This window comes from Pelmatolapia mariae, linkage group LG3_W, assembly GCF_036321145.2.
Source record: "Pelmatolapia mariae isolate MD_Pm_ZW linkage group LG3_W, Pm_UMD_F_2, whole genome shotgun sequence".
NCBI classification, from domain to species: Eukaryota; Metazoa; Chordata; class Actinopteri; order Cichliformes; family Cichlidae; genus Pelmatolapia; species Pelmatolapia mariae.
Window position 1 is genome coordinate 35770074 of NC_086229.1, and position 27506 is coordinate 35797579.

At 41.7% G+C, this 27506-nt stretch overlaps 1 protein-coding gene across 2 annotated transcripts; it reads left to right on the forward strand.

Moving 5' to 3' along the window:
- The first annotated feature begins 27 nt into the window (after positions 1-27).
- On the forward strand, positions 28-27506 carry LOC134624400 (NACHT, LRR and PYD domains-containing protein 12-like). 2 transcript variants are annotated; one of them, XM_063469383.1, is made up of 13 exons: positions 28-302; positions 1909-2044; positions 2358-2489; positions 4134-4265; positions 5006-5247; positions 5351-7139; positions 13740-13913; positions 15979-16152; positions 16438-16611; positions 16900-17073; positions 18337-18510; positions 23097-23143; positions 23292-27506. In XM_063469383.1, the coding sequence occupies exons 2-13, from the start codon at positions 1935-1937 to the stop codon at positions 23828-23830; spliced, it is 3861 nt and encodes a 1286-aa protein (XP_063325453.1). In that variant the 5' UTR covers positions 28-302; positions 1909-1934; the 3' UTR covers positions 23831-27506. The 2 variants fall into 2 exon arrangements, with proteins under 2 accessions (XP_063325453.1, XP_063325452.1); XM_063469382.1 differs by having other exon boundaries at positions 32-302; positions 5348-7139; positions 23292-27505.

A 27506-nucleotide genomic window follows, 5' to 3' on the forward strand; every position in this document is an offset into this window, starting at 1 on the left:
GGTCCAAAAGTTGATTCTGTTTCCCCCAGTCTGATAAACAGTACTTATAAACATACTGTTTATAAGATTCAGCTGTCAAGTCAGCTGAGACTGAAGAAGTCACCTGGATGAGTGACCAAACGTTTCTCTCACTGAAAACGTCCAGATGAACAGAATCAACTTTTGGAGAGTCACCAGTTAATCTGCGACACCAGTTAAACTGGAACACCCTCCGTTTGCTGGAAATGAGGGAGGAGCGGTGAAAGTGAAAGGGTTGAGCCTCCGTTCAGAGCAGCAGGAGGAGGAAGCTGGGGCCGAGGCAGGTGAGTGTTAACATGAATATGTTTCTTCTTATGACATAAAATAATTCCACGCTGTTCGTGTCTGTGGGTGAAATGTGAGGCCGGTCGGTCCTCTGAGCGCTGGTTTCCTGTAAGTAGAGAGGAAGTGAGTTTAGCTGAGCCTCCGTGAGAGAGCAGGAGGAGAGTGAGAGCTGTGCTGAGGCAGGTGAGTGTAACACCGACATTACTGTGTCTCTGTGGCGGGAACAACAGGCTCCGTCAGCGGAGGCAAAAATAAGACTTTAATTATCAAAGTAAAGAACTTGGTGTCGTAAGAGGTCGCGCGCTCATTGGATAACGACTTGTCAATCTCACGTTATTACCCAATGAGCGTGCCGATTCACAGAAAGGCCCGCCCTTATCGAGGGGATTTTTAAAACCTAAAATGGCGACAGTGGAAAAGTCGCGGGCCGTTTCTTAATATGCGTACTTGTGTTTACTTGTGTGTACTTGTTTTCTCGTGGACTCAAGTACACGCGTGATACGTCATCAGTCACAGACCAAATACTGCTCCGATTCAAAGTCCGCATCAGGCCATGTCCGCTAAAAGAGTCCGTCAGTGGAGTTCAGGCTGACTTTGTTAAACGGTGACGCCACTTCCTGTTCTCAGTCCCGTCGTGACCTTCTGTTGCTCTGATATCTGATATTGATTATAAACAGGCAGAAACATCAGGTTTGATCTGAAAATCTCTTCATAAAAACTGTTTTTAAGTAAACAAAGTTGTGTCCGCGTGAGGCCGCACGCTCATTGGATAACGACTCGTCAAAGTTAATTTTGAGCCAATGAGCGCGTGGAGTCAAATTAAGCCCCGCCCTTATTTAAAACTAAAATGGCGACAGAGGAAAACTAATCTGTCACTGAGCCAGGAAGTAGTTTACAGAGCAGAGGCTGTTCTCAGTTTGTATCACTTTCATACATCATTTATTCAACAGGTTATAAATAAAGGTAGAGCAGAACTCCCACTGACATTAAAATATCTTTAGAGATAAACTGCAACGATATGACAATAATTTTTTTAAAGAGAGTTCAAGTCATGAAAAAGTTTTGATTGTTATGTAGAACACAGAGGGTACAACAACACAGTCATAGATACAACTGTAAATCAGGCCATTTCTGTACTTTATATATAACACACACACACACACACACACAGAAATATCAGCAGTCACTTTCACTCTTGACACTAGAAAATTTTCGCTTGTTCCACTGACAGAGTTTTTCACTTATTTCTATCAGAAATATCACATATTAAGTAAGAGATCAGCCAATAGAGTCACTGTCTTCAAACAAGTTCATATATCTCACTGAAACATTACGATTCAGGTTCTGTTCTTCTTTCTGCTGGAGACAGTGTAGGAAACATGTGGTCTTACAGGCTTAGCGTGACACAGTCTGTCAGCAGCATACAGACGGTGTGTCGGGGTCTCAGGATCAGAGCAGCACTTTGGTTTAATGAGGTCACTTCCTGCAGTGACCCTCAGCTTCTCTCCAAAGGAGCCGTAACATGTGGGCTCCTCACCGTGATGATGATCCCAAACAGACAGAGATGCTTCCACTACAACAGCACTGTGTGTGTTTACCTCTCAGACTAACTCCACCCTGACATCCAGAAGATGGAGGAAGAGGACGGAGCAGCAGCTGCAGCATCCAGCTGTGTGTCTGTGGGGAGTGACGGGGTTACAGAAACACCTCCACATTACCATCATGGACCTGCAGCAACAAAGTAAGAACACGACTAACTTTATTAGTCATTTCAAACATAACCATGACAGAAGTGTGATTGGTTCAAACTGTTTCCTCTGAGTTTGATTTCTTGTTGTTTTCTTGCTAAGATCTTTGTGAGTTAAAGTGAAGTCAGTGCAGCAGAATCAGAGAGAAGAGCTGAGAACAAACCGAGTTCATTCAGAGACAGAAAAAACTGGCTGATGATTGGCTGACCTGTCAGCATTATGAGGCAGCCACAATATCACAGAGTGATCAGCTGATCATGTGGCTGTCAGAGAGAAATGATCAGTTATTGATGTTTGTGTTTGCAGAGGTCAGAGGTCACAGTCTCCAGTATCCAGCTGTGTGTCTATGAGGAGTGACATGTCCAAAGGAAGACCTCCGAACTTCAGTAATGAACCTGCACCAACAATGTTCTTCAGTCATGGAGCTCAGCTGACCATGTAAGAGAGCTGCTGACTCACAGAGTTCAAAGGTTGTTTGCATTTGGGAGCCAGTTCAGCTCACCTGGTTGAGCAGGTGACCACATATCACAGGTTTGATTCCAACCATGTGTGTCCTCCCTCACTGTCCCTGTACACTGTCCTGTCTGAAAGGTCCTCGCTGTCCTCTCAGAAAAAGGCAAAAGAGGATGTTTAAAAGTCTATTCTGCAACTGAGATCAGAACATTTTGCTCAGTTTCTTGCTTTTTTAAAAAAACAGTTTTTTCCCAAACAAATCTTAAACCAGTCAGCTCACAATCACAATTATGTTCTTCTACAATAACGTTAGAGTATCTTATGAAGCCACATTTTTGTGTAAGTCTAAATATGCAGTAGGGCTGGGCAATATGGCACAAAATTCATATCTCGATATTCTTTTAAATCCATAAAGTAAGAACAAAAAGAGAGTTCTTAGTCAAAGCTGTGTCCCAGCTATCACACTGGCACTTTTATTAACATACAGCATACATGTACATCAAAAATTACTCATAAATAAATGATCAGCATTTATTAAATAATAATGCTCCATAAATAAACTAAGACAATGTTGTTTTTGTTCATAACAAAAAGCTCACAATTGTGCAGTCAAAATGTAAACTAAAAGACGCTGAGCATAATAACAAAGAGGCAGATTTCACAGCTGCTCTGTTCCCAAGTTCTACTGCGTGACTGACAGCCTGGAATTTGAAATCCTCTTTGTAACCGTGTCTCTCACAGGTGCCATTTATGGTCCTTATACACACACAAAAATACTATGTTGAAGCACAGCATGTATTACTCTGCGAGGCTCCTGACTACGGCAGCCGTAATGCTCCACAATCCATCCAGCGGTGCAGCTTCGTACCAAAGTCATACTAAAACATTTTTGGACAGATTTTTAAGCGCCACATAAAATCGGTTTGCGGTCAGTAAGCACAACCAGAATTCATACATAAGGTGCACTGTCAAGTTTTGAGAAAATGAAAGGATTTTAAGTGTGCCTTACAGTGTGTAAAATGCTGTATATGAATTTTGTAAGGTGGTTTGTTTCGGGGCAGGAGGCTGGGAGACTTTGCGGTCTGGGATAACACACGCAGTTTCATACACTCTTCATTTGCACTTCATGGTGCTGTTGGTGAAAATACTAGTAGTGCTCCAACCTTTAGTCAGTACGCTTTCCCAACTTTCTCTACAGAACACATTATTCTGCTGCTCAGCTGACACTTTGAATCCAAACCATCTCCAAACAATAGTAATAATAATAATAATAATAATAATGATGATAATATCCAGATGTTTTCTTTTTGCCGTGTCCATCTTATGCTGCCTGCAGGTGAAGCGATCGGGGAGTTGTGTTCAGTGAAGGAGAGAGGCAGTGTAACGTTGCAAAGAGACCATAGTGGATGAAAGAGAGGCAAACTTGCGGCTCCACAAGTATAATTGTAACGTAACAGAGACTATATCGATATAAACGATCTTGTCACATCTCATATCTCATATAAAATTCATCTATATATTTAAAACCTCGATATATCGCTCAGTCCTACTATGCAGCACTTGTGGCTTTCATGATAAAATTTATCAGGGGATTGATGTGATATGAATGAAACATGTTTGTGTTTGCAGAGGTCAGAGGTCACAGTCTCCAGTATCCAGCTGTGTGTCTATGAGGAGTGACATGTCCAAAGGAAGACCTCCGAACTTCAGTAATGAACCTGCACCAACAATGTTCTTCAGTCATGGAGCTCAGCTGACCATGTAAGAGAGCTGCTGACTCAGAGTTCAAAGGTTGTTTGCATTTGGGAGCCAATTCAGCTCACCTGGATGAGCAGGTGACCAAATATCACAGGTTTGATTCCAACCATGGGCCTCTTGCTGTGTGTCCTCCCTCACTGTCTCTGTACACTTACCTGTGTTAAAAAGTCCTCGCTGTTCTCTCAGAAAAAGGCAAAGAGGATGTTTAAAGGTCTATTCTGCAACTGAGATCAGAACATTTTGCTCAGTTTCTTGCTTTCCGGGCTGTTTTAACAGTGTTCAGAAAAGGGCTGTCATGATGGTAGACTTTGAAAGTTGCCCAGGAAAGGACTCAGTACCCTTTCCGATGCCCTCCATCCATTCTCTTCCTCTTATTAGGGTTGCTTGGGGGCTGGAGTCTATCCCAGAAAGGCTCAGGAGTCCACATAGAGTTGGTGACACAGGCTGCACAGTCTGTATGTAGTTGATGCCAGACTTTTCTCTGCTACAGTCAGGAACTTTAAAAGAAACATGACCGTTTTTGGACACAAATAACTGTTACCTATCAAAACAATATAGACAGTCAGGACTGAAGATGTGTGTTGCTGAGCTCAGACATTATCATTTTATTATTAGCCATAGCTGCTAGCTGCTACCTTATTGATAACATAACAGTAATGTGGCTATAAGCTAAAGACCAGAATGTCTGCACAGTGTCATCAAATCTGGATGTTGATTTTAGTGATGATGAAATGTGTTCACAGAGGGAGGAAGAGGAAGAGGAGTGGTGTTTGTGAGGAGGAGCAGCTGTCCTGCTGTGCTTTGTGTCAGGACGTCCTGAAGGATCCAGTCTCTACCAGCTGTGGACACTGGTTCTGCAGACAGTGCATCTGCTCATACTGGGACCAGTCTGCTTCATCAGGAGACTCGTCCTGTCCCCAGTGTGGAGAAAGATCCAGAAGCAGAGCTGGACTGCAGACAGCCAGTCAGAGCAGCTGTGTACAAAGTAAGACTGAACATCTGTCTGCTGATGGACTCATTTCTGAAAACTGGACTTCTTGTTGTTGTTCAGACATTGAAGAGTTTTCTTTCTCTTTTTCTTTCAGCAGATGTTGGTCTGCAGGAGGTTTTAGATGAACATAAGATCAGTCTGAGGAGGAGATGTGAACGTGTGACTGAAGGAAGTGATGAAACAGGAAGTAGAACCCTCCTCAACAGGATCTACACTGAGCTCTACATCACAGAGGGACAGAGTGAAGAGGTTCATACCCAACATGAGGTGAGGCAGCTGGAGACAGCTTCCAAGATGGACGCCCTCCATGACGCTCCAATCAGGTGCCAGGACATCTTTAAAGCCTTCCCTGACCAACAGAGACCCATCAGAGTGGTTCTGACCAACGGCGTGGCTGGTGTTGGAAAAACCTTCTCAGTGCAGAAGTTCACTCTGGACTGGGCAGAGGGCTTGGAGAACCAACATGTCAGTGTGGTGGTTCTGCTTTCATTCAGGGAGCTGAACCTGATCAGAGATGAGCAGTACAGTCTTCTGGAGCTGCTCCATGTTTTCCATCCAACATTACAGAAGGTCACAGCAGAGAAGCTGGCTGTCTCTCAGCTTTTGTTCATCTTTGACGGCCTGGATGAAAGCAGACTTTCATTGGATTTCACCAACAGGAAGCTGCTGTCTGATGTCACACAGAAGTCATCAGTCAGCCAGCTGCTGACAAACCTCATCCAGGGGAATCTGCTTCCCTCGGCTCTCGTCTGGATAACTTCCCGACCTGCAGCAGCCAATCAGATCCCTCCTACATGTGTTGACAGGCTAACAGAAGTACGAGGCTTCATTGACGCCCATAAGGAGGAGTACTTCAGGAGGAGATTCAGTGATGAAGAGCTGTCCAGCAGAATCATCTCCCACATGAAGACATCCAGGAGCCTCCACATCATGTGTAGTATCCCAGTCTTCTGCTGGATCACTGCTACAGTTCTGGAGCACATGTTGACTACAGAGCAGAGAGGAGAGCTGCCCAAGACCCTGACTGACATGTACTCATACTTCCTGCTGGTTCAGACAAAGAGGAAGAAGAACAAGTACCATGAGGGACATGAGACGAGTCCACAGGAGCTGACGGAGGCTGACAGGGAAGTTCTTCTGAAGCTGGGGAGGCTGGCGTTTGAACATCTGGAGAAAGGAAACATCATGTTCTACCAAGAAGACCTGGAGCAGTGTGGTCTGGATGTGACAGAGGCCTCGGTGTACTCAGGAGTTTGTACAGAGATCTTCAAAAGAGAGTGTGTGATCTTCCAGAAACCAGTCTACTGCTTTGTTCATCTGAGCATTCAGGAGTTTCTGGCTGCTGTCTACATGTTCCACTGTTTCACCAACAGGAGGACAGAGGTGCTGAAGGACTTCTTTGGGAACAAATATAAAGAGTCATCGTTGGATGACTTTCTGAAGCAAGTCATGAGAAAATCCCTCCAGATTAAAAATGGCCACCTGGACCTGTTTGTTCGCTTCCTTCATGGCCTCTGTCTGGAGTCCAACCAGAGACTCTTAGGAGGTCTGCTGGGTCAGACAGAGATCAGTCCAGAAACCATCCAGAAAGTCACCAAGTACCTGAGGAAAGTGAACAGTGATAAAATTTCTCCTGACAGAAGCATCAACATCTTCCACTGTCTAATGGAGATGAACGACCTCTCAGTACATCAGGAGATCCAAAAGTTCCTGAAGTCAGAGAAAGGACCAAAGAAGAAACTCTCTGAGATCCAGTGCTCAGCTCTGGCCTTCATGCTGCAGATGTCAGAGGAGGTTCTGGATGAGTTGGACCTGCAGAAGTACAACACATCAAAACGGGGACGACTGAGACTGATTCCAGCTGTGAGGAACTGCAGAAAGGCTGGGTGAGTCACACTTGATTATTCAACATCATCAGCATAGAGCAGTAGATTTGTTATCCAGAAATACACCAGAGTTTCTGTGGGTTATTATAAAGTCTGAATTTAAAATTAAATACAACTAACAGACTTTAGCTCGTATTTCTAAATTAAACTATCTGTCAGTTTTATTTTGTATCTGGATACATAGCATAGTCATTAAGATAAATTTTCATGGTTTTACTTCACTCAGTTTTGATTTCTCTTTTGCTATGTATAAGAATAAGAACAACTTTATTTATCCCGAGGGAAATTCTTTTGTCATGTACATGCTCAAAGCAGCAGGAGAGACCCAGGAACAGATGAAATAGATATAAGATATACAATATATACAATAAGAATAGTGTACAGTAATATACAGTAGGATGGTGCAAGACAAATAATCGGATAACTCTAACAAAGTAATATACATAACTATATCCTGGTGAATAAATAACTAAACTATCAGTGCAGGCGGTTCTAGAAAGTGACAAAGTATTGTGCAATAGAATAAAGGGAGTAGCAGCGTATGATAGGGGGATGAAAACAAATATTCAATAAGTACTCTTGGGTAATATTGCACGGTCTGGAGGGAACAGAATAACGTAGGTAATAGTCTTAGGAGAATCACCTACAGAGTGAGGAAGAGTTAAACAGTCTTATTGCCACCGGTACAAAGGATTTCCTGTGGCGGTCAGTTCTGCATTTCGGGGCAATGAGTCTTTTGCTGCGTTTGCTCCGATGGTCCATCATGGGGGCGTGCATGGGGTGGGAGGGGTTGTCCATGATAGAAAGAAGCTTTTTTAGCATTCTCCTCTCAGACACCTCCTCCAGGTTCTCAAGTCTGACACCCAGGACAGAACCAGCCTTTCTAATCAGTTTGTTCAGCCTGTTGGCATCAGCTGTCTTCACCCCACTTCCCCAGCACACAGCTGCAAAGAACACGACGCTCTCCAACACCGAGTGATAGAACATTGTCAGCATTTTCCTACCAACATTGAAGGACCTGAGTCGCCTCAGTAGGAAAAGCAGACTCTGCGCTTTTTTGAAGATAGCATTGGTGTTCTTGGTCCAGTCCAGTTTACAGTCCAAGTGTACCCCCAGGTACCGGTAGTCCTCAACGATCTCCACATCAGCCCCTCTGATGGTGACAGGGGTAGGAGGAGGAGCCTGCTTCCTAAAGTCCATAATCAGTTCCTTTGTCTTTGTGATGTTAAGTTGTAGGTGGTTTAGCTCACACCACTCGACAAAGCTGTCCATCACACTCCTGTACTCTTCCTCCTGTCCATCCCTGATACAGCCCACGATGGCAGAGTCATCTGAGAATTTCTGCAGATGGCATGACTGAGACTTGTACCTGAAGTCAGATGTGTAGAGAGTGAAGAGGAAGGTTGATAGGACTGTCCCCTGCGGCGCCCCTGTGCTGCTCAGGATGTTATCTGAGCGGCAGCTCTTCAGTCGGACATGCTGTGGTCGACTTGTTAAATAGTCCGTAATCCATCCTACCAGTGGGGCGTCCACCTGCATTTCCGTGAGCTTATTCCCCAGCAGTGATGGTCTGATCGTGTTAAAAGCACTAGAGAAGTCAAAGAACATGACCCTCACAGTGCTCCCAACAATGTCCAGATGAGAATAAGCCTGGTCCAGCAGGTAGATGAGGGCATCCTCCACACCGATACGAGGTTGATAAGCAAACTGCAGGGGATCCAGCCAAGGCTCCACCAGCAACCGCAGATGTTTTAGGACGAGTCTCTCCAGTGTCTTCATGACATGTGAGGTCAGAGCCACTGGCCTGTAGTCACTGGGGGTCGACGGGTTGATCTTTTTAGGGACAGGAACCAGGCAGGATTGCTTCCAGAGTGATGGGACTCTCTGCATCTCCAGGCTCATGTTGAAGATCCGTTGTAGAACTCCAGACAGCTGGGAAGCACAGCACCTGAGGGCCCTGGGACTGACACCATCAGGACCAGCAGCTTTGCCGGAGTGGAGTCTGCCCAATTCTTTTTTGATGTCATCTGCTGAGAAGGGACAGAGTGAGACAGTCTGAGGGGGCAAGAGAGGGGGGAGGCGAAAGGAGAAGATGGGAAGAGCTGGGTGTGGAGACAGGAGACGCAGGGCAGTCGAACCTATTGAAGTGCAGATTTAGGTTGTTAGCACTTTCGACGTCCCCATCCATCCCCACACCTCTCTTTTGTCTCAGGCCAGTGATAGCCCGCATTCCATTCCACACCTCCCTGGTGTTGTTTTCCTGCAGTTTGTTTTCCAGCCTCTGTCTGTAGGACTCTTTACCCTCTGCAGTCTTGGCTTTCAGCTCCTTCTGCACCAGTTTCAGCTGATCTCTGTCACCATTTCTGAAAGCTCTTTTTTTCTTGTTCAGGGTTGCTTTGATGTCATTGGAAACCCAGGGCTTAGTGTTGGGGAAGCACAGAATGGTTTTTTGGGGGACTACAGTGTCAACACAGAAGTTGATATAGTCTGTAACACAGCCTGTCAGATTGTCAATATTGTCCTGATTGGAATCAAAAAGAACATCCCAGTCCATTGACTCAAAGCATCCCTGCAGAGTCTCTTCCGACTCCCTTGTCCATGTTGTAACCGTTTTTGTGGCTGCAGGTTGTCTCTGAATGGCAGGTCTGTAAAGGGGCTGGAGGTAGACCAGGTTGTGATCAGCCCTGCCCAGAGGAGGGAGAGGGCTGGAGGTGTATGCCTCAGTAGCATTGGCATAAAACAGGTCCAGTGTTTTATTGTCTCTTGTTTTGCAGTCCACATACTGCTTGAATGTAGGTAGAACAGTGGAGAGGTTCGTGTGATTAAAATCGCCCGTTATAGCCACAAACGCAGAGGGACTACGATTTAGTAGGTCCGCTGTCGCAGAGCTGAAGACGTCATACGCCTGCGCCGCGTTGGCATCAGGAGCGATGTAAACAATGACGATAATGGCGAGGGAAAACTCACGCGGTAAATAATATGGTCGAAGACCGACTGCTAACAGTTCGATGTGTTTGTTACTGTTAAGGGAAAATCCCAAACAGAAGTCTGCCAAGGCAAACAGAAACACAGTGAGACAAAATACTTAATCACATGTACATGGGTGAGCGTCTCAGAAGAGAGTCACACAGTGTACTTCTTTATTCGTGCATTTATAGTCACTGGTGACAACAGTGAATACGTCTATTCATAGGCAGAGGAATGTTAGTGCGTAGGGAGTGAAGATAAGAGTGGTTGAGGTGTATGCGTGTGTGTTGTGAGATTCAGAAGGACGCAGCCCCTCTTCTTGTTAGGGAGCGCAGATAAAAGTATCCAGCTGTCCTCTTCCTGCTTGTTCAGCTATTATCGCTGTGAGAAAGAATTTATAAAACAGTCTTGTAGTGGACAACAGTCTAAGTCATCAAAAGGTCAACATACAGTATTCTATCATATGCAAACTTATATCATTAAAAGCTTATACTGACTACTAAGTACAATTTTCCATTGACAGTTACACACAGCCATCCTCACCTTAACGTGACTGGGGGAACACCAGCGGTTGTTAACATAGAGAGCGACTCCCCCTCCCCTCTTCTTCTCGCTACTGCCTGGGTCCCTGTCCGCTCTCACACACGTAAATCCGTTTATATCCACCACCTGGTCCGGGATGTTTTTGTGCAGCCATGTCTCCGTGAAACACATAACACTGCATTCTCGGAAAACTTTCTCTGTCCTTGTTAGCGTCGCGATCTCCTCCATCTTATTAACCAGCGATCTGACATTGCCAGTCACCACAGACGGGAGAGCAGGACGGAATCTTTTCCTCCTCAGTCTTTGCTTTTTCCCCGTTCTGCAGCCACGGTAGTTCCTCTTGATCACCGCGGGGATCTCATGCTGAACACCGGCATGGCTGTGCTGTCTTAGCCCCAGCAGCTGGTCCCGGCTATAGACAAAGGGGCAGCGTGGCGTCGCGGTCATCTCAGTTGTTTTACACGGAGTTTCGTATCCAAACACGGCTAAAAACTTCTCGACTACACAAGAAGTATAAACTAAAAACCTAACTAAGTAGACAAAAAGAAATAAATAAGAGGAAAAGAAAGAAAGGGGAAAGTAATTTTCAACTGCAGAGAGCATGCTAGACAGGCTGCCATCCGAGACGGCGCCGGAAGACGGAGATATATATATATATATATATATATATATATATATATATATATATATATATATATATATATATATATATATATATATATATATATATATATATATATATATATATATATATATATATATATATATATATATATATACATAAAATAATAATAAAAAAAATACATTTATCTGATCGGGAAATCACTCATCTGTGGAAAAGAGACTTTATTACAGAGAAATGGCTCTATACAACCTATACAAAAACAACAAGGAATAATGTAACGGGGCTCAAGTACTCTCAGCATTTCCTGAAACCTGGTGTTTTCTACAACAGAAAAGGGTCGCATGTCGACAGCAATAAAAGGAGCAATTGCCGTGTCGATTTCTTTTGCCCTCTCAGAATCATGTGCTAACGGCTGTCTAAATGACTCAGGTAAAGTTTGTAGCATGCGTGCTTGTTGTTGTTTTTGTCTGCTTCCATTTGTCTTTGCACTAGCGTGATGTCGGCGTAAATGTGCAGTCATATTTGTTGTAAATGGTAAATGGTAAATGGCCTGTATTTATATAGCGCTTTTATGGTCCCTAAGGACCCCAAAGCGCTTTACATATCCAGCCATTCACACACACATTCATACACTGGTGATGGCAAGCTACGTTGTAGCCACAGCCACCCTGGGGCGCACTGACAGAGGCGAGGCTGCCGGACACTGGCGCCACTGGGCCCTCTGACCACCACCAGTAGGCAACGGGTGAAGTGTCTTGCCCAAGGACACAACGACCGAGACTGTCTGAGCCGGGGCTCGAACCGGTAACCTTCCGATTACAAGGCGAATGCCCAACTCTTGTTGTGTTCCCACCGATGTAATTGAGCATTGCGTGGCACATCCAATATACTGTTGTACTTTTGTCCATGACACCCTTACCATCAGGGTCATACTTCACATGAAAACCAAAATAGTTCCAAACACCAGATCTGAATGACGGTGGATGAGGTTCAGTTTCGGGTAACGTTCAGGCAGTTGCCATGTTGCTACAAGCTTAATTTCTGTCTCGCTAGCTTGAGTGAATGCATATGGGTGGCGCTCAGTGGATCTGCGCTCGACAATGCAGCCTAGGCAGAGTAGTCGAGCGCAGATCCACTGAGCTCTCAACACACACGGCATCGTCAGAAGAAAAGTTGATAAAAGAAATTACAAATTTTGTATATATTTTATATTTATTTATAATTTTGTATATATATAACCCAACAATCATATGACCCCCAATGACCAAGCACTTTGGCGACAGTGGGAAGGAAAAACCTTTTAACAGGAAGAAACCTCCAACCGAACCAGGCTCAGGGAGGGGCGGCCATCTGCTGCGACCAGTTGGGGTGAGAGAAGGAAGACAGGATAAAGACATGCTGTGAAAAAGAGACAGAGATTAATAACAGATATGATTCGATGCAGAGAGGTCTATTAACACATAGTGAGTGAGAAAGGTGTTTGGAAATGAAAAACTCAATGCATCATGGGAATCCCCGGTAGCCTACGTCTATTGCAGCATAACTAAGGGAGGATTCAGGGTCACCTGGTCCAGCCCTAACTATATGCTTTAGCAAAAAGGAAAGTTTGAAGCCTAATCTTGAAAGTAGAGATAGTGTCTGTCTCCTGAATCCAAACTGGAAGCTGGTTCAACAGAAGAGGGGCCTGAAAACTGAAGGCTCTCCCTCCCATTCTACTTTTAAATACTCTAGGAACAACAAGTAGGCCTGCAGTGTGAGAGCGAAGTGCTCTAATAGGGTGATATGGTACTACAAGGTCATTAAGATAAGATGGGGCCTGATTATTTAAGACCTTGTATCTGAGGAGCAGGATTTTGAATTCAATTCTGGATTTAACAGGAAGCCAATGAAGGGAAGCCAAAACATGTGAAATCTGCTCTCTCTTTCTAGTCCCTCTCAGTACTTTTGCTGCAGCGTTTTGGATTAACTGAAGGCTTTTCATGGAGTTTTTAGGACATCCTGATAATAATGAATTACAGTAGTCCAGCCTGGAAGTAATCAATGTGTGAACTAGTTTTTCAGCATCACTCTGAGACAGGATACAGTGGCTTGCAAAAGTATTCGGCCCCCTTGAACTTTTCCACATTTTGTCAAATTACAGCCACAAACATGAATCAATTTTATTGGAATTCCATGTGAAAGACCAATACAAAGTGGTGTACACGTGAGAAGTGGAACGAAAATCATACATGATTCCAAACATTTTTTACAAATAAATAACTGCAAAGTGGGGTGTGCGTAATTATTCAGCCCCCTGAGTCAATACTTTGTAGAACCACCTTTTGCTGCAGTTACAGCTGCCAGTCTTTTAGGGTATGTCTCTACCAGCTTTGCACATCTACAGACTGAAATCCATATACCAGTCTGTTTATAATGTAGATTTTCTGCTTTTATAATAACACATTTTATATTTTCTATAATCACAGGCTGACTCGGTGTGGACTCTCAGAGACTCACTGTGAAGTTGTGGCCTCAGCTCTGAAGTCCAACCCCTCCCATCTGACAGAGCTGGACATGAGTGGAAATGAGCTGCAGGATTCAGCAGTGAAGCTTCTGTGTGGTGGACTGGAGAGTCCAAACTGTCGACTGGAGACTCTGAGGTGAGTTCACTGACTGCAGCTATTGTTGTTTTTCTGTAGTTCAGAACTTTCTTTAGTTCCTATATGTTCAGGATGTGTCTGAAGAGAAATGTGAAGAAGTTTTGAGTGCTTTCAGAAATGTTGTCTTTCCAAACGACAACAGTTTTTCCTTTTGGTTCCAAACAGAGGTGACAGACTTGAGCAGGGTTCATTTAAAGGCTGACAGAAGTGGAGTGGTGACGGGGAGATGTTTGACAGGATAGTTTTTCAGCTCCACAGGTTCATGTTGTGCTCCATCGGTCAGTGAAGATGAAGTCAGTACTGATGAGGCTGTAGAGTGTGTGAGGGATGTGAATGGGGCTGTTGAAGATCTGATGATAGCAGATAAAAACAGGCTGCAGAGACTTTGAGCTTCTGTGGAAACAGAGAGAGAGAAAAGAAAGACATGAATGTCAAAGCTAATAAAGGTGAAGTTAGGAGCTGTGATGATGTTCATGGTATCAGAAGCTGATATGGCTGCTACAGAGACAACCCACACAGCTGCTGTGGTGAGGTGTGTGTTAAAGCAGAGGAACAAAGAGCAGCCTAACACAGGCCTAAACATGTCAACAAAGCAGGATTCAGGCTCTGTGAGAGGATTTCAAACAGAAGCTGGAGAAGAGAAAGGACTCTGTTGATGACTATAGAAAGAAGGCAGCTGAGACCAGTCCAAGTGTTTCCATGGAGCCCAGTCTAACATTCGTTTATACACTAACATACAGAGGTGAATGGGAAAATGAATCCATAGTTTCAAATGTAGAAATAGTTCTCAGTTCATTTAAAGAGTTTAATACAGTTCACGAGGAAATGTTCAAAACAGAAGCTGATAAAAACACAGAAAGACCTTGGCCTGATGGTGGAATTGAATTCGGGACCTTCTTGCTGTGAGGCAACAGTGCTAACCACCATGCCTTGTTTCACTAAATCAAACTTTCAGATATCAGAGAGTCCTCTATGTGCTCTCACACATATCTCTGAAGGCATATACTCCAGAGACTGTCATCTGAGTTAGGCCTGTCACTAAAATGATTTTTCTTTCTTTTGTCTTTTTCGTAATTTTAGTTAAACTCAAACTTCTTTATAGTTAATTATTATGTTCTGATCAGGATAATGAACTATCAGCAAGTATGAATCGTAATTCTGTGTTTAACCCTTACAACATTTAACAGTATTTCTTTGTTCAGAAATATAATGATAGGCTGGTGACACCGTTCTTACCTTCTTAAACTCAGACATGAATTAAAAGGTTGATGATGGATAATGTCTACACACAAAATCTAAATATTAGACAAACAATAGACATTTTCACGACTCAGACTACATCTCTTCTAATGTATTGATCAGACTCATATCTTAGATTTATCTTTGATTAAGAAGAAAGATAATCTACCTACTAGCAGACAAGAAAAACTTCTGTTTGAGCACTCTGACCATTTCCACCATATTTTTAACCCATAAGGCTTGGTTAGGGACACAGCTGGACAGCGGGGTCATTCTTCACCACCACATCAGATTGTGGTCAGCTCACAATTGGGATCCATATAGAAGTATCACTGAGAGAGTACTGCACTTAATGTGCTGGTTTTAAATCTAAATTTTATTTTATTTTATTTTATTTTTGCTTTGGAGCATAACAGTTAAGATGAACAAATCTGACATATTCACTTATCTTTTGTTTACATTTGTATTGTAGTTTCTTTTACCTATTATTGTAGAGTGTTTAAGTGTGTTATATATTTTTCACACAGTTTTCCCAGGGATTAATAGAATATTCTGAAACTGATGTTCATCATCTAAAATGTACAGATATATCTGACAAGGTATTATTTTCCTGCACTAGGGTCACTAAATGTAACAGCTTCTTATTGGTTTCTATTTAGAGCTAAAATTATGATTTTACTGGACAATTTTAATATGTTCTATCCAATTCCAGCCAGTCCTGAAACATTCAATATTGCCAGACATAGTTAACTCATCACTGCACCATGACTAATCTTTAAAATCAACTCTGTGTGTGTGTGTGTGTATGTGTGTTCTTTATTTCTAGACTGACTGTTTGTAACCTCTCAGAGAGAAGCTGTGAAGCTCTGTCCTCAGTTCTCAGCTCCCAGTGCTGTAGCCTGAGAGAGTTAGACCTGAGTAACAACAACCTGCAAGATTCCGGAGTGAAGCCTCTGTCTGCTGCATTGCAGAGTCCAAATTTTACACTGGAAATTCTGAGGTCAGAAAAATGATATTTATTTTTCATTAAGAGAAACAATTAACTAAATAACTCTTAGAGCTAATAAATGGCAGCTTCATCCTCACGTAATTTCAGCTTAGTATTTTTCATTATTTCTAAATCACAGTAAATTGCCACATTTCTGTGGTGTTAAAATACTTAAATGCCAATTCCAGCCAGTCCTGAAACATTCAATATTGCCAGACCTAGAAACTCATTACCGCACCATCAATAACCTTTAAATTCTGCTTTGTGTGCTTGTGTGTTTGTGTTCTTTATTTCTAGACTGAGTGGCTGTAACCTCTCAGAGAGAAGCTGTAAAGCTCTGTCCTCAGTTCTCAGCTCGCAGTCCTCTAGTGTAAAAGAGATGGACCTGAGTCACAGTGACCTGGGGGATTCAGGAGTGAAGCCTCTGTCTGCCGCACTGCAGAGTCCACATTGTACACTGGAAATTCTGAGGTCAGAAAAATGATATTTATTTTTCATCGACGGAAACAATTAACTAAATAACTCTTAGAGCTAATAAATAGTACCTTCATCCTCACGTAATTTCGGCTTAGTATTTTTCATTATTTCTAAATCATAGTAAATTGCCACATTTCTGTGGTGTTTAAAATACAGAAATGCCAGTTCCAGCCAGTCCCAAAACATTCAATATTGCCAGACCTAGTAACTCATTACTGCACCATCAATAACCTTTAAATTCTGCTTTGTGTACTTGTGTGTGTTTGTGTTCTTTATTTCTAGACTGAGTGGCTGTAACCTATCAGAGAGAAGTTGTGAAACTCTGTCCTCAGTTCTCAGCTGTCAGTCCTCTACTCTGAGAGAGCTGGACCTGAGTCACAGTGACCTGGGGGATTCAGGAGTGACACTTATGTCTGCCGCACTGCAGAGTCCACACTGTAAATTGGAATCTCTAAGGTCAGGATTCAGTGTTTTCCACTTAGCAGTATTTAGAATCTTTATTCCATTACTGGATAAATGGTTACAAGTTTTAGAATTGTCAAACAGCTTTTATTTACCTTTGCTGTGAATACTTCTGAATTACTCTCTGTACTTTCATAACGGTATTAGTGCTGCAACTAAAGATTATTTTTGGTAGTCCGTAATCTACAATTTTTTTTCTTTGATTAGTGAATTACTTTATGATTATTTCATTAACTCTTATCTCCACTTCCTGTGGGGAACCTCCTTTTCCAGGCTTCAGTACCTCACCTGCTCAAGTCTGCAGTCTGTGAATATCACCTTGTTGTCTTGTCCCACAGCAAATTAAATGATAACTTTGATAATTTTGAACATTACTCAATCAGACCGTCAGAATAAAAATTAAATGAATAAAAATATTAGATGATACCAAAAAGGTTTCTAAACTTTACAGATCATTCAGTTCATTACTTCATGATTGCAGAGTGCAAGTTCTGGAGGGCTTGCTCTTATCTATGAGATGATATTCCCAGCTGCTGCCCAGGTATCAACGGTGGTAAAGAGAGAGCTGAGTGTAAAAGCGAAGCTCTCAATTTACCGGTCGATCTACGTCCCTACCCTCACCTATGGCCACGAGCTGTGGGTAGTGACCGAAAGAACGAGATTGTGGATACAAGCAGCGGAAATGAGCTTCCTCCGAAGGGGGGCTGCCCTCTCCCTTAGAGATAGGGTGAGAAGTTCAGCCATCCGGGAGGGGCTCAGAGTAGAACCGCTGCTCCTCCACATCGAAAGGAGCCAGCTGAGGTGGTTCGAGTATCTCTCGGCTGGCCTGGGAACGCTTTGGTGAATAAGCATTGGCAGCTGGTGATAAGCTAGAGGAGGTGGCTGGGGAGAGGGAGGTATGGGCTTCTCTGCTTAGGCTGCTGCCCCTGCCACCTGGCCCCAGATAAAGCGGAAGAAGATGGATGGATGGATGAATGTATTTTTTTCCCCTCATTCTGCGTCTGCTGGAGGTTTCTGCATGTCAAAAGGTTCTTCCTCGCCACTGTGGCCAAGTGCTCAACAGAAATTGTTGGAGTGTAATATTGTAGAGCCTACTGCTACACAACTTGAGATCACTGTTCCCATAACTTGTTTTTTATAAAGCTAACTTGAATTGAATGGATGGAATGTATGAGGGGCAATGAATCAGGAAAAAAAAGGAAAAGCAAAGACAAATTTTCAGTGATGTGTTCACAGATGTTATTTTTCTGTCTGCAGTCTGTCATGCTGTCTGATCACAGAGGAAGGCTGTACTTCTCTGGCCTCAGCTCTGAGCTCCAACCCCTCCCATCTGAGAGAGCTGGACCTGAGCTACAATCATCCAGGTGACTCAGGAATGAAGCTGCTGTCGGCTGGACTGAAGGATCCAGGCTGGAGACTGGACACTCTCAGGTATGGAGAGAATGTCTGATAGAGGAGGAAGAGGTAGAAACACTTCCTGTGTCCTTCACTCACTTCCTGTTTGTTTCCTGCAGATGAGACATGAATAATCACACATGCAGGAATATTTTCAGGGACAGACACACTACTCTAGCTGGATAGTACATGGATATTTATGTAGGGGGTCTCCAAGGAGTCTGTTTGCAGGAACATAACTGATAAGCCATGTTGAAAGTTTCATTAAACGCAGACCTACAGTTACGTCCATAAATATTTGGACAGAGACAACATTTTGTAACTTTAGATAGACTTTATTAGGTCACACGTGTACTGTACCTGTGGCCACTGTGTACCTAATAAAGTGTCAGCCATGAGTATGTTTCCCATGCTGTATGTCCACAGTCACAGTGACAGTCAGTGACACTGACAGAAGGATGAAACAAGGCTGTGAATCATTTCAGTCTGTGTGTGACAAAGAGGCAGAAATGGCAGCTTAAATATTGAAAACTCTGATAAGCTAATGCTGTTTATGGCAGTCGTGGATGAGTGTGTTAACATACCTGGAGGTTGCTGTTTTAATGGGTGTTTGATGGAAAACGACAATTGCGGAGTTTGTGCTCTCCAGTCGCATGAGAGATGAGTCCTAGTAAATAATTTTCCAGTACGTGTACGTTACACATACAATTTTTTAAAATTATGATTATTATTTTGCTAGTTATCAAACTCTCTGGAGAAATGATTGAAATGCACTGAATGTGATGCAGTATGGCAGCGCTATTATAGTAGTTAGTTATGGCATGGAGATTAATGGAATATGCTTTGAACTTAGCTAACATTATTTAGCAGTAATATCAGTTAATTTACTCAAGTGAAAGCTTTAAACATTAGCCCGATACATAACTAGCCAACTTAAGACTTTCTGATTCTGGGGTTGACGGACCCAGAGTCTCCATTTCAACTTAGGTCGAATGTGTGGACTTCAAACTATATGCCAGTTTTTAAATTGTGTTGATAGACCACGTAAAACCGTTTTTTTTTTCCTTTTGAATAAAACAGTGGCGTTTACTCTGGGAAGAAACGGTAAAAACTGTGTTTTCTAAGGAGAGCGCTAGCAAACACGCTTTGCTTGTGATTGAAAAAAGAAAAAGAAAAAAACACTCCTTCCCTATTGGTGGAAAAATGTACCATGTCGACCAATCAAAAAATGATATGGCAACATGTGGCATTTGGTTGTTTAGGAAGAGGGGGAAGTTTTAGGAGTGACCGTCGAGAGAGAGCGAGTGAGCAAAAGAGAGAGAGAGAGTTTTGATACGTGAGAGCTTTTTGATGTTTAGAGTCTCAAGTCAGTGTGTTGTCTTGTGTAGTTTGTGTGCAGTTAGTGTGTAGTGTAGTCGTTGTGTTTGTGTTGCTGCCTTAAAGCCACCAAAGGCAGATTGCAGTGTAAACGCTGTCTCCACATGGAAAACAGGAGTGATCCACCTTCTGTCAGACCTGCAGGTTTATCCCTGTGCTGTTCCTCCTCTGTCTTATAGTGGACACAAACTATTTTTTTGGACTGGCACAAATCATTTGTGTGCCTTCTTATTTGATGCAGAACACCTGATTTATCTGTAAATAGATTTAAATGGTCATATAAAAAAACCCTGAGGCCTTGGCTGCATTTTTAGGTGAATAGTACCATATAACTTTGTTTGCAAAACCTGTGCAGAATTTTTAGAAATGTACAATTTCTATTTGCATTTCAAGTTATGAAAATGATTCGTTAAACATGTTTGTGGGTTTTACAGTAAAAAATATAACTTTTTTCTACTCGGATTTTGAATTTTTTGTCTGAATTTAGATCAATTGTGCTAATATAGTATGCCAAAATGGAAAAAAAATAACTTAAATTTCAGATATTTGAGGTTGTGCTGAAAAAAAATGATACCAAACAAGGCAAGATAAACAGTTTTTAAAGGTGAAATATAGAGGTAAAATCAAAAGTAGTCAAAAAAGGCCAATTAAACCCTGGACCCCAGAGGGTTAACAAAAGGGGAACGAAAGTGTTTAAGTTCACTTAGGATGATTTGTTTTAATTTTCACAAGGTCTTACTTTTGTTTGACAACAATAACAGAAAAATATGCACTTGAACACATTTATTGTCAATTCAGTTGTGAATGTAGAGTTTGTCAGAATACATCATGGTCACACAAATCCTGAGCAGAGCAAAGTGGCCTACTTAGCTAAGCTGCTCACGTTGTAGAAAGCAATGGAAAACAGTATTAGCATTAGCTGCTACTTGCATTGTTAGCCACTAATGGCAGCCTATTTAGTATTAACTTCTCACATGGTTATAACACAAAAGAAAAGGGTATTAGCGTTAGCTACTAATGCTTATTCACCTCAAATTAGTATTAGCTGCTAATGGCGGCCTACTTAGCATTAGCTGCTCACATTCTTATAAAGCAAGGGAAGTGTGTTAGCATTAGCGCACAATGCTAATTATCATCAAATTAGCATTAGTTAATAATGGTAGCCTTCTTATTATTAGCTGCTGTCATTCTTATAAAGTAAAGGAAAAAGGTATGAGCATTAGCTGCTAACGCTTATTCACCTAAAATTAGAATTAGCCACTAATGGCGTCCTACGTAGCTTTTACTGTTAACATTGTTATAACACATGGGAAAAGAGTGTTAGCATTACCTACTTATATTGTTAAAAAGGAAGGGAAAATATTCTTAGCATCAGTGGTGTTGGAGCTATTTGTTCTTTATTTTTTATTATTTAGAAATTTGTTAAAGTTTGTTGCTAGATAATTTATATTTTGGGGTTTATTTACAAGTTTATTTGTAGGTTAATATTTGTTTCAATGTTTTGTTTGTTTGGTGTTTACCTTGTTAAATTAGTCAGTAAGAGCTGTAGGGCCATTTTCTTTCTATAAATAAAGAGACTGGTATAGGACCATTATTCACTGGGGTGGCCCTATGGGTTTTTTTTTTTTTTTTTAACTAGAGCAGGAGAAGCAGCAGGAAGTAACAAAAAAATGGATCTTGTTATTGCTTGCCAAACTGGATGAATAAACCATAAAAACGCAACCTTTCAAGTTTGGACAGTGGACTTCTTTTGCCTGCGTACGAAATATTATCTCAGTGCAGCAGTGGCTTGTGGACTCAAAATTGTGGGATGTTTGGTTTATCAAACACAAGAAATTGCCATTACAAGCGGATAATGCTAATTCACCTCAAATTAGCATTAGCTAATAATGGCAGGCTACTTAGCATTTGCTGCTCACATTGTTATAAAGCAAGAAAATATGGTAATAGCATTAGCTGCCAATGCTTATTCACCTAAAATTAGCATTAGCCAATATTGGCAGCCTATTTAGGATTAACTTCTCACATCGTTATAACGCAAGAGAAAAGTGTATTACCATTAGTGCATAATGCTAATTCACATAAAATTAGCATTAGTTAATAACGGCAGCCTATTTAGCATTAACTGCTCACATTGTTACAATGCAAGGGGAAAAGTGTGTTAGCATTAGCTGCCAATGCCTATTCACCTAAAAATTAACATTAGCGACTAATGCCAGTCTACTTAGCATTAAATTTGGTCGCAAATGCAAAATACAAATAGAAATACAAAGTATTTACAAATTGTATTTACAAAGTAAATACAAAGTACAAATACAAAAGTGTGTACTTTGAATGAAAACAAACGCTGTTGTGACAGTGATGTACACTGTCTTGCTGGTATATGTATGATTTCTATACATTTTACATCAGATAAAAACTTGTAAGATGTTGTAAGACTCAGATAATTTTTTTTAAAAGTGAGACATTTTAAATGAGAATAAGTAAGAAAAGTATTTCGTTGTGCCCCCCTTTCCCTGTTAATGCCCTACCTGGCCCCCTGACAAAACTTTGCTAGACCCGCCCCTGCACAGTTACCAGCTGTCAGCTACGTAGAAAAGGATCCTGGTGTTATTTGTCTCTCAGAAACAGTTCATAACTTCCCTTCAATTTATTCATGTCACCTAAAAGGTAAACCTGTTTCTCCATCACCTGTTCAGCTCTGATGATTCAGTAAGGACATCTCCTGGTTTCATCTTCATGTTTCCCTCTCACCAGATAACCAAACCGATATCATGACCAGCAGGTTTTACAGCTGTGGCTCCAGCAAACATCAGCTGATACTAGAAAGTAATATTAAATAAATTCTAACAACAGCTGATCAAGCTTAAACATGCTGCTGTTGTTTATCCGCTGGTTTCCTCTGAATCTCTGAATTGATTAGCTCCATCTTATCTCTCTTTAACAAAAATAATCCAAGTCGAGCCCTCAGGTCTGCAGATAAGTTGCTTCTGACCCAGAACTAGACAGAAAAACAGAGGTGAGCTTTATCGATGGCTGCAGCCAAACTCTGGAACAGTCGCCCTTCACATCAGGTCTTCACCAGCACTCGACTTTTTTAAAACCTGGTTGGAAACACATTTGTACTCTGTAGCTTTCAATTATGATGAGTCTTTTATAGTAATTACTGTGTATGTTTCCATGAGAGCCATGTAATGTCCATGTGTGCATGCTGACTGTGCTGCTCTGACCCCTCCTCCTTTCAGGGTGGAGCCTGCTGGAGTCCAGTGGTTGAGACCAGGTCCGAGGAAGTGTAAGTGTGTTTTTAATGGGATTCATGAAAACGAAGCAGCACACATTCAACCATCTTCATCATGTCAGGAGTCATCATCAAAGTGTCAATCAATGAACAGATGATGGATCAATAACTGCAGCTGGATTGTGTTTGTTCTCTCCATCAGATTCCTGTCAACTCACAATCGACACAAACACAGTGAACACAAAGCTCCAGCTGTCTGACAACAACAGGAAGGTGACACGTGTGGAGGAGGTTCAGTCATATCCTGATCATCCAGACAGATTTGATGTTTATCAGCTGCTGTGTAGAAATGGTCTGACTGGTCGCTGTTACTGGGAGGTCGAGTGGAGAGGAAACATTTATATATCAGTGAGTTACAGAAGAATCAGAAGGAAAGGAGACAGTAAAGACTGTTTGTTTGGATACAATGATCAGTCCTGGAGTCTGGAGTGCTCTGATGATGGTCCTCGTTACGTCAGGCACAATAAGATGAAAACATCCATCTTCTCCTCCTCCTCCTCCTCCTCCTCTGTCTCTAACAGAGCAGCAGTGTATGTGGACTGTCCTGCTGGCACTCTGTCCTTCTACAGAGTCTCCTCTGACACTCTGATCCACCTCCACACCTTCAACACCACATTCACTCAAACTCTTTATCCTGGGTTTACGGTCTGGTCTCCTGGTTCCTCAGTGTCCCTGTGCTGAGTGTAAAGAGTGTCTCCTGTTAGAGAAACACTCTGACTGTTGAACAGTTCAGTCTGTACATGTCTGTCTCTTTCACTCACAAACACGTTTTCACATTCATGGATTCAATCAGTTGATGTTTGAAACTCTTCAAAATGATTCCTTGTAAACTTCTTCCTCTTCAGTCCTTTAAAGATGGAAGCTCCCATTATTCCAGGATCCACATGTTGGTTTCTGTCTTTTTCCACTCAAAGCTTCACAGTGAATCTCAGTATGTTGTGTTTCTCTGAAGCTCAGTTCACAACCAGCTCCTCTGCATTTTCAACAAGTCTGAGCTTATTAAAATGAATCCAAATGTTTGATTTCTCTTTCTTAATGGGATCTTTCCATCATGGCTGAATAAGTGGACATTCAATAGACAAAAAAAAGACATTCAATAGTACTCAGTGTATCAAATATTAACAACATTCAGCATCTCTCATGTGACTGTCATTTTATACAAACAGCTGCTTTTAAAAACTGCTCCAATTTAACCAGTGGACAGCTACATTTATATATAACATACTGTAACCTATATAACTATATGTATAGTGTATTATGTAGGTTTTAGAGCTGGGGGTAGAATTGCTGATGGCCTGGTTTTTATTTATGTTCCCCATGGTTCACCAGCTCTCACACAGCATCACCACCAATGATCCACGTCCTTATAAACTTCTGAATCAGGTCCTGAAGCAGTGACGTACTGAGTGAAGACCTCACTGATCACATGACTCTGGTCACCTGGACTCAGTGTTTCTGAAGCAGTGTGCTGGGTTTTTAAAAATACGTGGCTGCTGCCTGATGTTGGACCCACAGAGGAAGACGACTCACTCACTCTTCTTCACTTCCTCCTTAAACATGTGGAAGGAGAGCAAAGTGCTGCCAGACTCTTATTTCTGACAGGAACAGAAGAAACCACAGCAAACTGGTCCAGTTATTCATCTTCATCACAATCTATTTATTTATGATGGTCTCTTCAGTCTGAGGGTTTGAAGTTTCCATGTCTGTGTGATGTGTGGTGTGAAGGCTGCTGGTTAAACTGGGACTCACTGTTTAAAGCACTGAGTGCTCATAGAGAGATGCTCCATGAGTCCCAGTACAGACTACAAACATGGTGGAAACTGTGGAATTACAGGGATTATTTTACATAACCATCATCTTTATCATTGCATTAATTATCATTTCATCCAAGCATTTATTGAAGTTGCTGGCATTATGTTATAATTTGTATTACATAGGTTATCATAATCACATATTAACATGTTTATTACAGGTGCAGTTACAACCACTTAAATCGTTGAGTTAAATCTATAATCTTAAAAGCTTATATGCTGAGTATATTGTTACAGTAAAATAGTAGCTGAGCAAAGGCCTGAATGTATTCAGCTTCTTGTTGCATTTGAGTTTGCCTAGTAACAGGTGACAGAAGATGGGCCAAAGAGGAGGACAAGTCCATGGGGACCTCATCACCATATTTGGAAAAGGATGCCAGAAAGGGGAACTCCTGTCTCTGTAGTTATCTCTTAAAATTGATCATTGTCTGTAGAAGAGGCAAATAATGTTCTTAAGATGCAAATTATGTGCTTGTAAACGCATGAGGGGGCGTCATAATACCCTGATGTTATAAAAGCAATCTGAAGTGTATTTTTGGGTGGGGATTTACAACTGATGGTTTCCAGTGTACGTCTCCCCACGCTGCGTGCATTCATTAAAATCAATTGTTTGATCGACCTTTTCTGGACCATCATTGTTTTACTCTCGTCCTCAATTTCGGACCCGTAACATTTGGTGCATTGGCCGAGGGTTGAGAGAGGGAGAAAGTTGGAGGTTGAGACCGAGAGGGTCCGAGGCGCTCGAACGGGCAGACACGAGTCAGTGGTCGAAGTGAGTGGACATAAGCCGGCTTATTCAAAGGTAAGGCACTACCTGTTGAATTATTTCCAAAATGTGCCAATTGGATATTCCAAATTAAAAGTTTACTCACTGAAATTACTGGTAAAGGTCTGTTTTGATTTTGGTGAAAATCTCATGAGAATTGAAGTTGAAGTAATGATAATGAAATGTTGAAAGTGACAGTACTGAGTAAAGAGAATTTAAAGTAGTTGGACTGCTAAGTAAATAAAAGCAGTTGGACTGCTAAGTGAATTTAGAATAATAGGTAATTGGTTGTTTTGTGGTTAACACTCCCAATTGGCTATAAGGTTGGACCTGCGTCGGTCATACACTTGTTTTGAGTGTTGATTGTTGTTTCAAAGTATTACAAATTTCTGTAGAACGGCAGTTGGACTGCTAAGAAGCGCATTGTCCAGAGGTAACGCTTGCCGAGGGTGCGGACGCGTACCTTCGTCCTCTAGGAGGGATAGTCAGTTGGTCACTGTGGAGCTTGGGGCACTCCAAAATAACTAGTGGTTGGACCACTTTACCGTTTAGAACGGTATTTGCACTTTTTTGGGCAGTAAAGCTTGGAGCTTGGGCGTTAGACGCTTTTAAATTGAGTTAGGGACCTTAGGGATTCGACCAGATACAGTTTAGAACTGATACTGTGTAATTGATAATAAAAAACTTGGAGTTTGTCCCTTGGAGGGTTAATTTAAATTTGTGAAAATTCTGTAGGTTGTGCAATCTCAGGCCTGATAATTGTTGTTATTGTAATTATAAGACGTCTGTGTATCTGTGTAATATAAAGTAAGAGGTTTGGTGTCAAAAGGAGTCTGACCCAGCACTGAGCTGAAGTGCTGAGGCCATTTTTTAGACGGAGTGTGTGTGAAAATGCAAATGAGGCAGCTGCGAGGTCCCTAGAGTTTTAGGAAGTTCATAGAGAGTGTTACACATTGCTGAACGCCTGTATTTAAGACGCTGGTTTTGTTTATTACAATACTGTAAGTAAAGTTTTTATTTCTTGCCATGACTGTATGACTTTTTGCTGGGTTTTGAGATAGGATACATACACTGTTGATACTTAGGACCGCTATTTGGGGTCTGAAAACTGAAATTGACTTTGAAATAATTTCATTAATAAATATGTCTGTGAGTGATGTCTCTTTTGGTGTCTCCAAGTAAGATGTTTTAGGATTTTTAGATGGGTTTTGTTTCAGTTTGAGATAATATACACAGTTACATTTGGTGTTTCTCAGGTATTGTGGTTGACTTTGAGTGATACATATAGGTGTAAGTCGTTTGATGTTTGTTGGGCAAAGGAGGACTTTAGAAGATTGTAAGTGGTTTTTTAGTCCAATAACATATAAGTAGTTAGATTTGACAGACTTGTTTACATTTTGGCTTTATGTTAATATAGGTTGCAGCGGGCACAGAGGAAGCACAGCACAACATCTTAAGGGTTTAAAAATAATAATAAATAAATGAATGAAGTTTCTTATGGGTTTTTGTGTGTGTTTTTAGGGATAGTTTTTTGTGGGTTTTTAGGGGGAGTGTGTGTTTGTGGTGTTTGTGTGTGTCAAACGGAGATAACATGAAAACAGAGGAATTAGAGACTAGAATGTCCTAGAAGCCAATAAAATGCAAATTAAGAAGCTGTGAACTGCTTAAACCACAGTTGGTTTCACAAGTACTGCTGCAAACATTGTTGAATGCGTGTGTTTAAGACGCCATTTATGTTTATTAGAGGGTTATAAATAAAGTTTTGAGTTGCTGTAGTGGA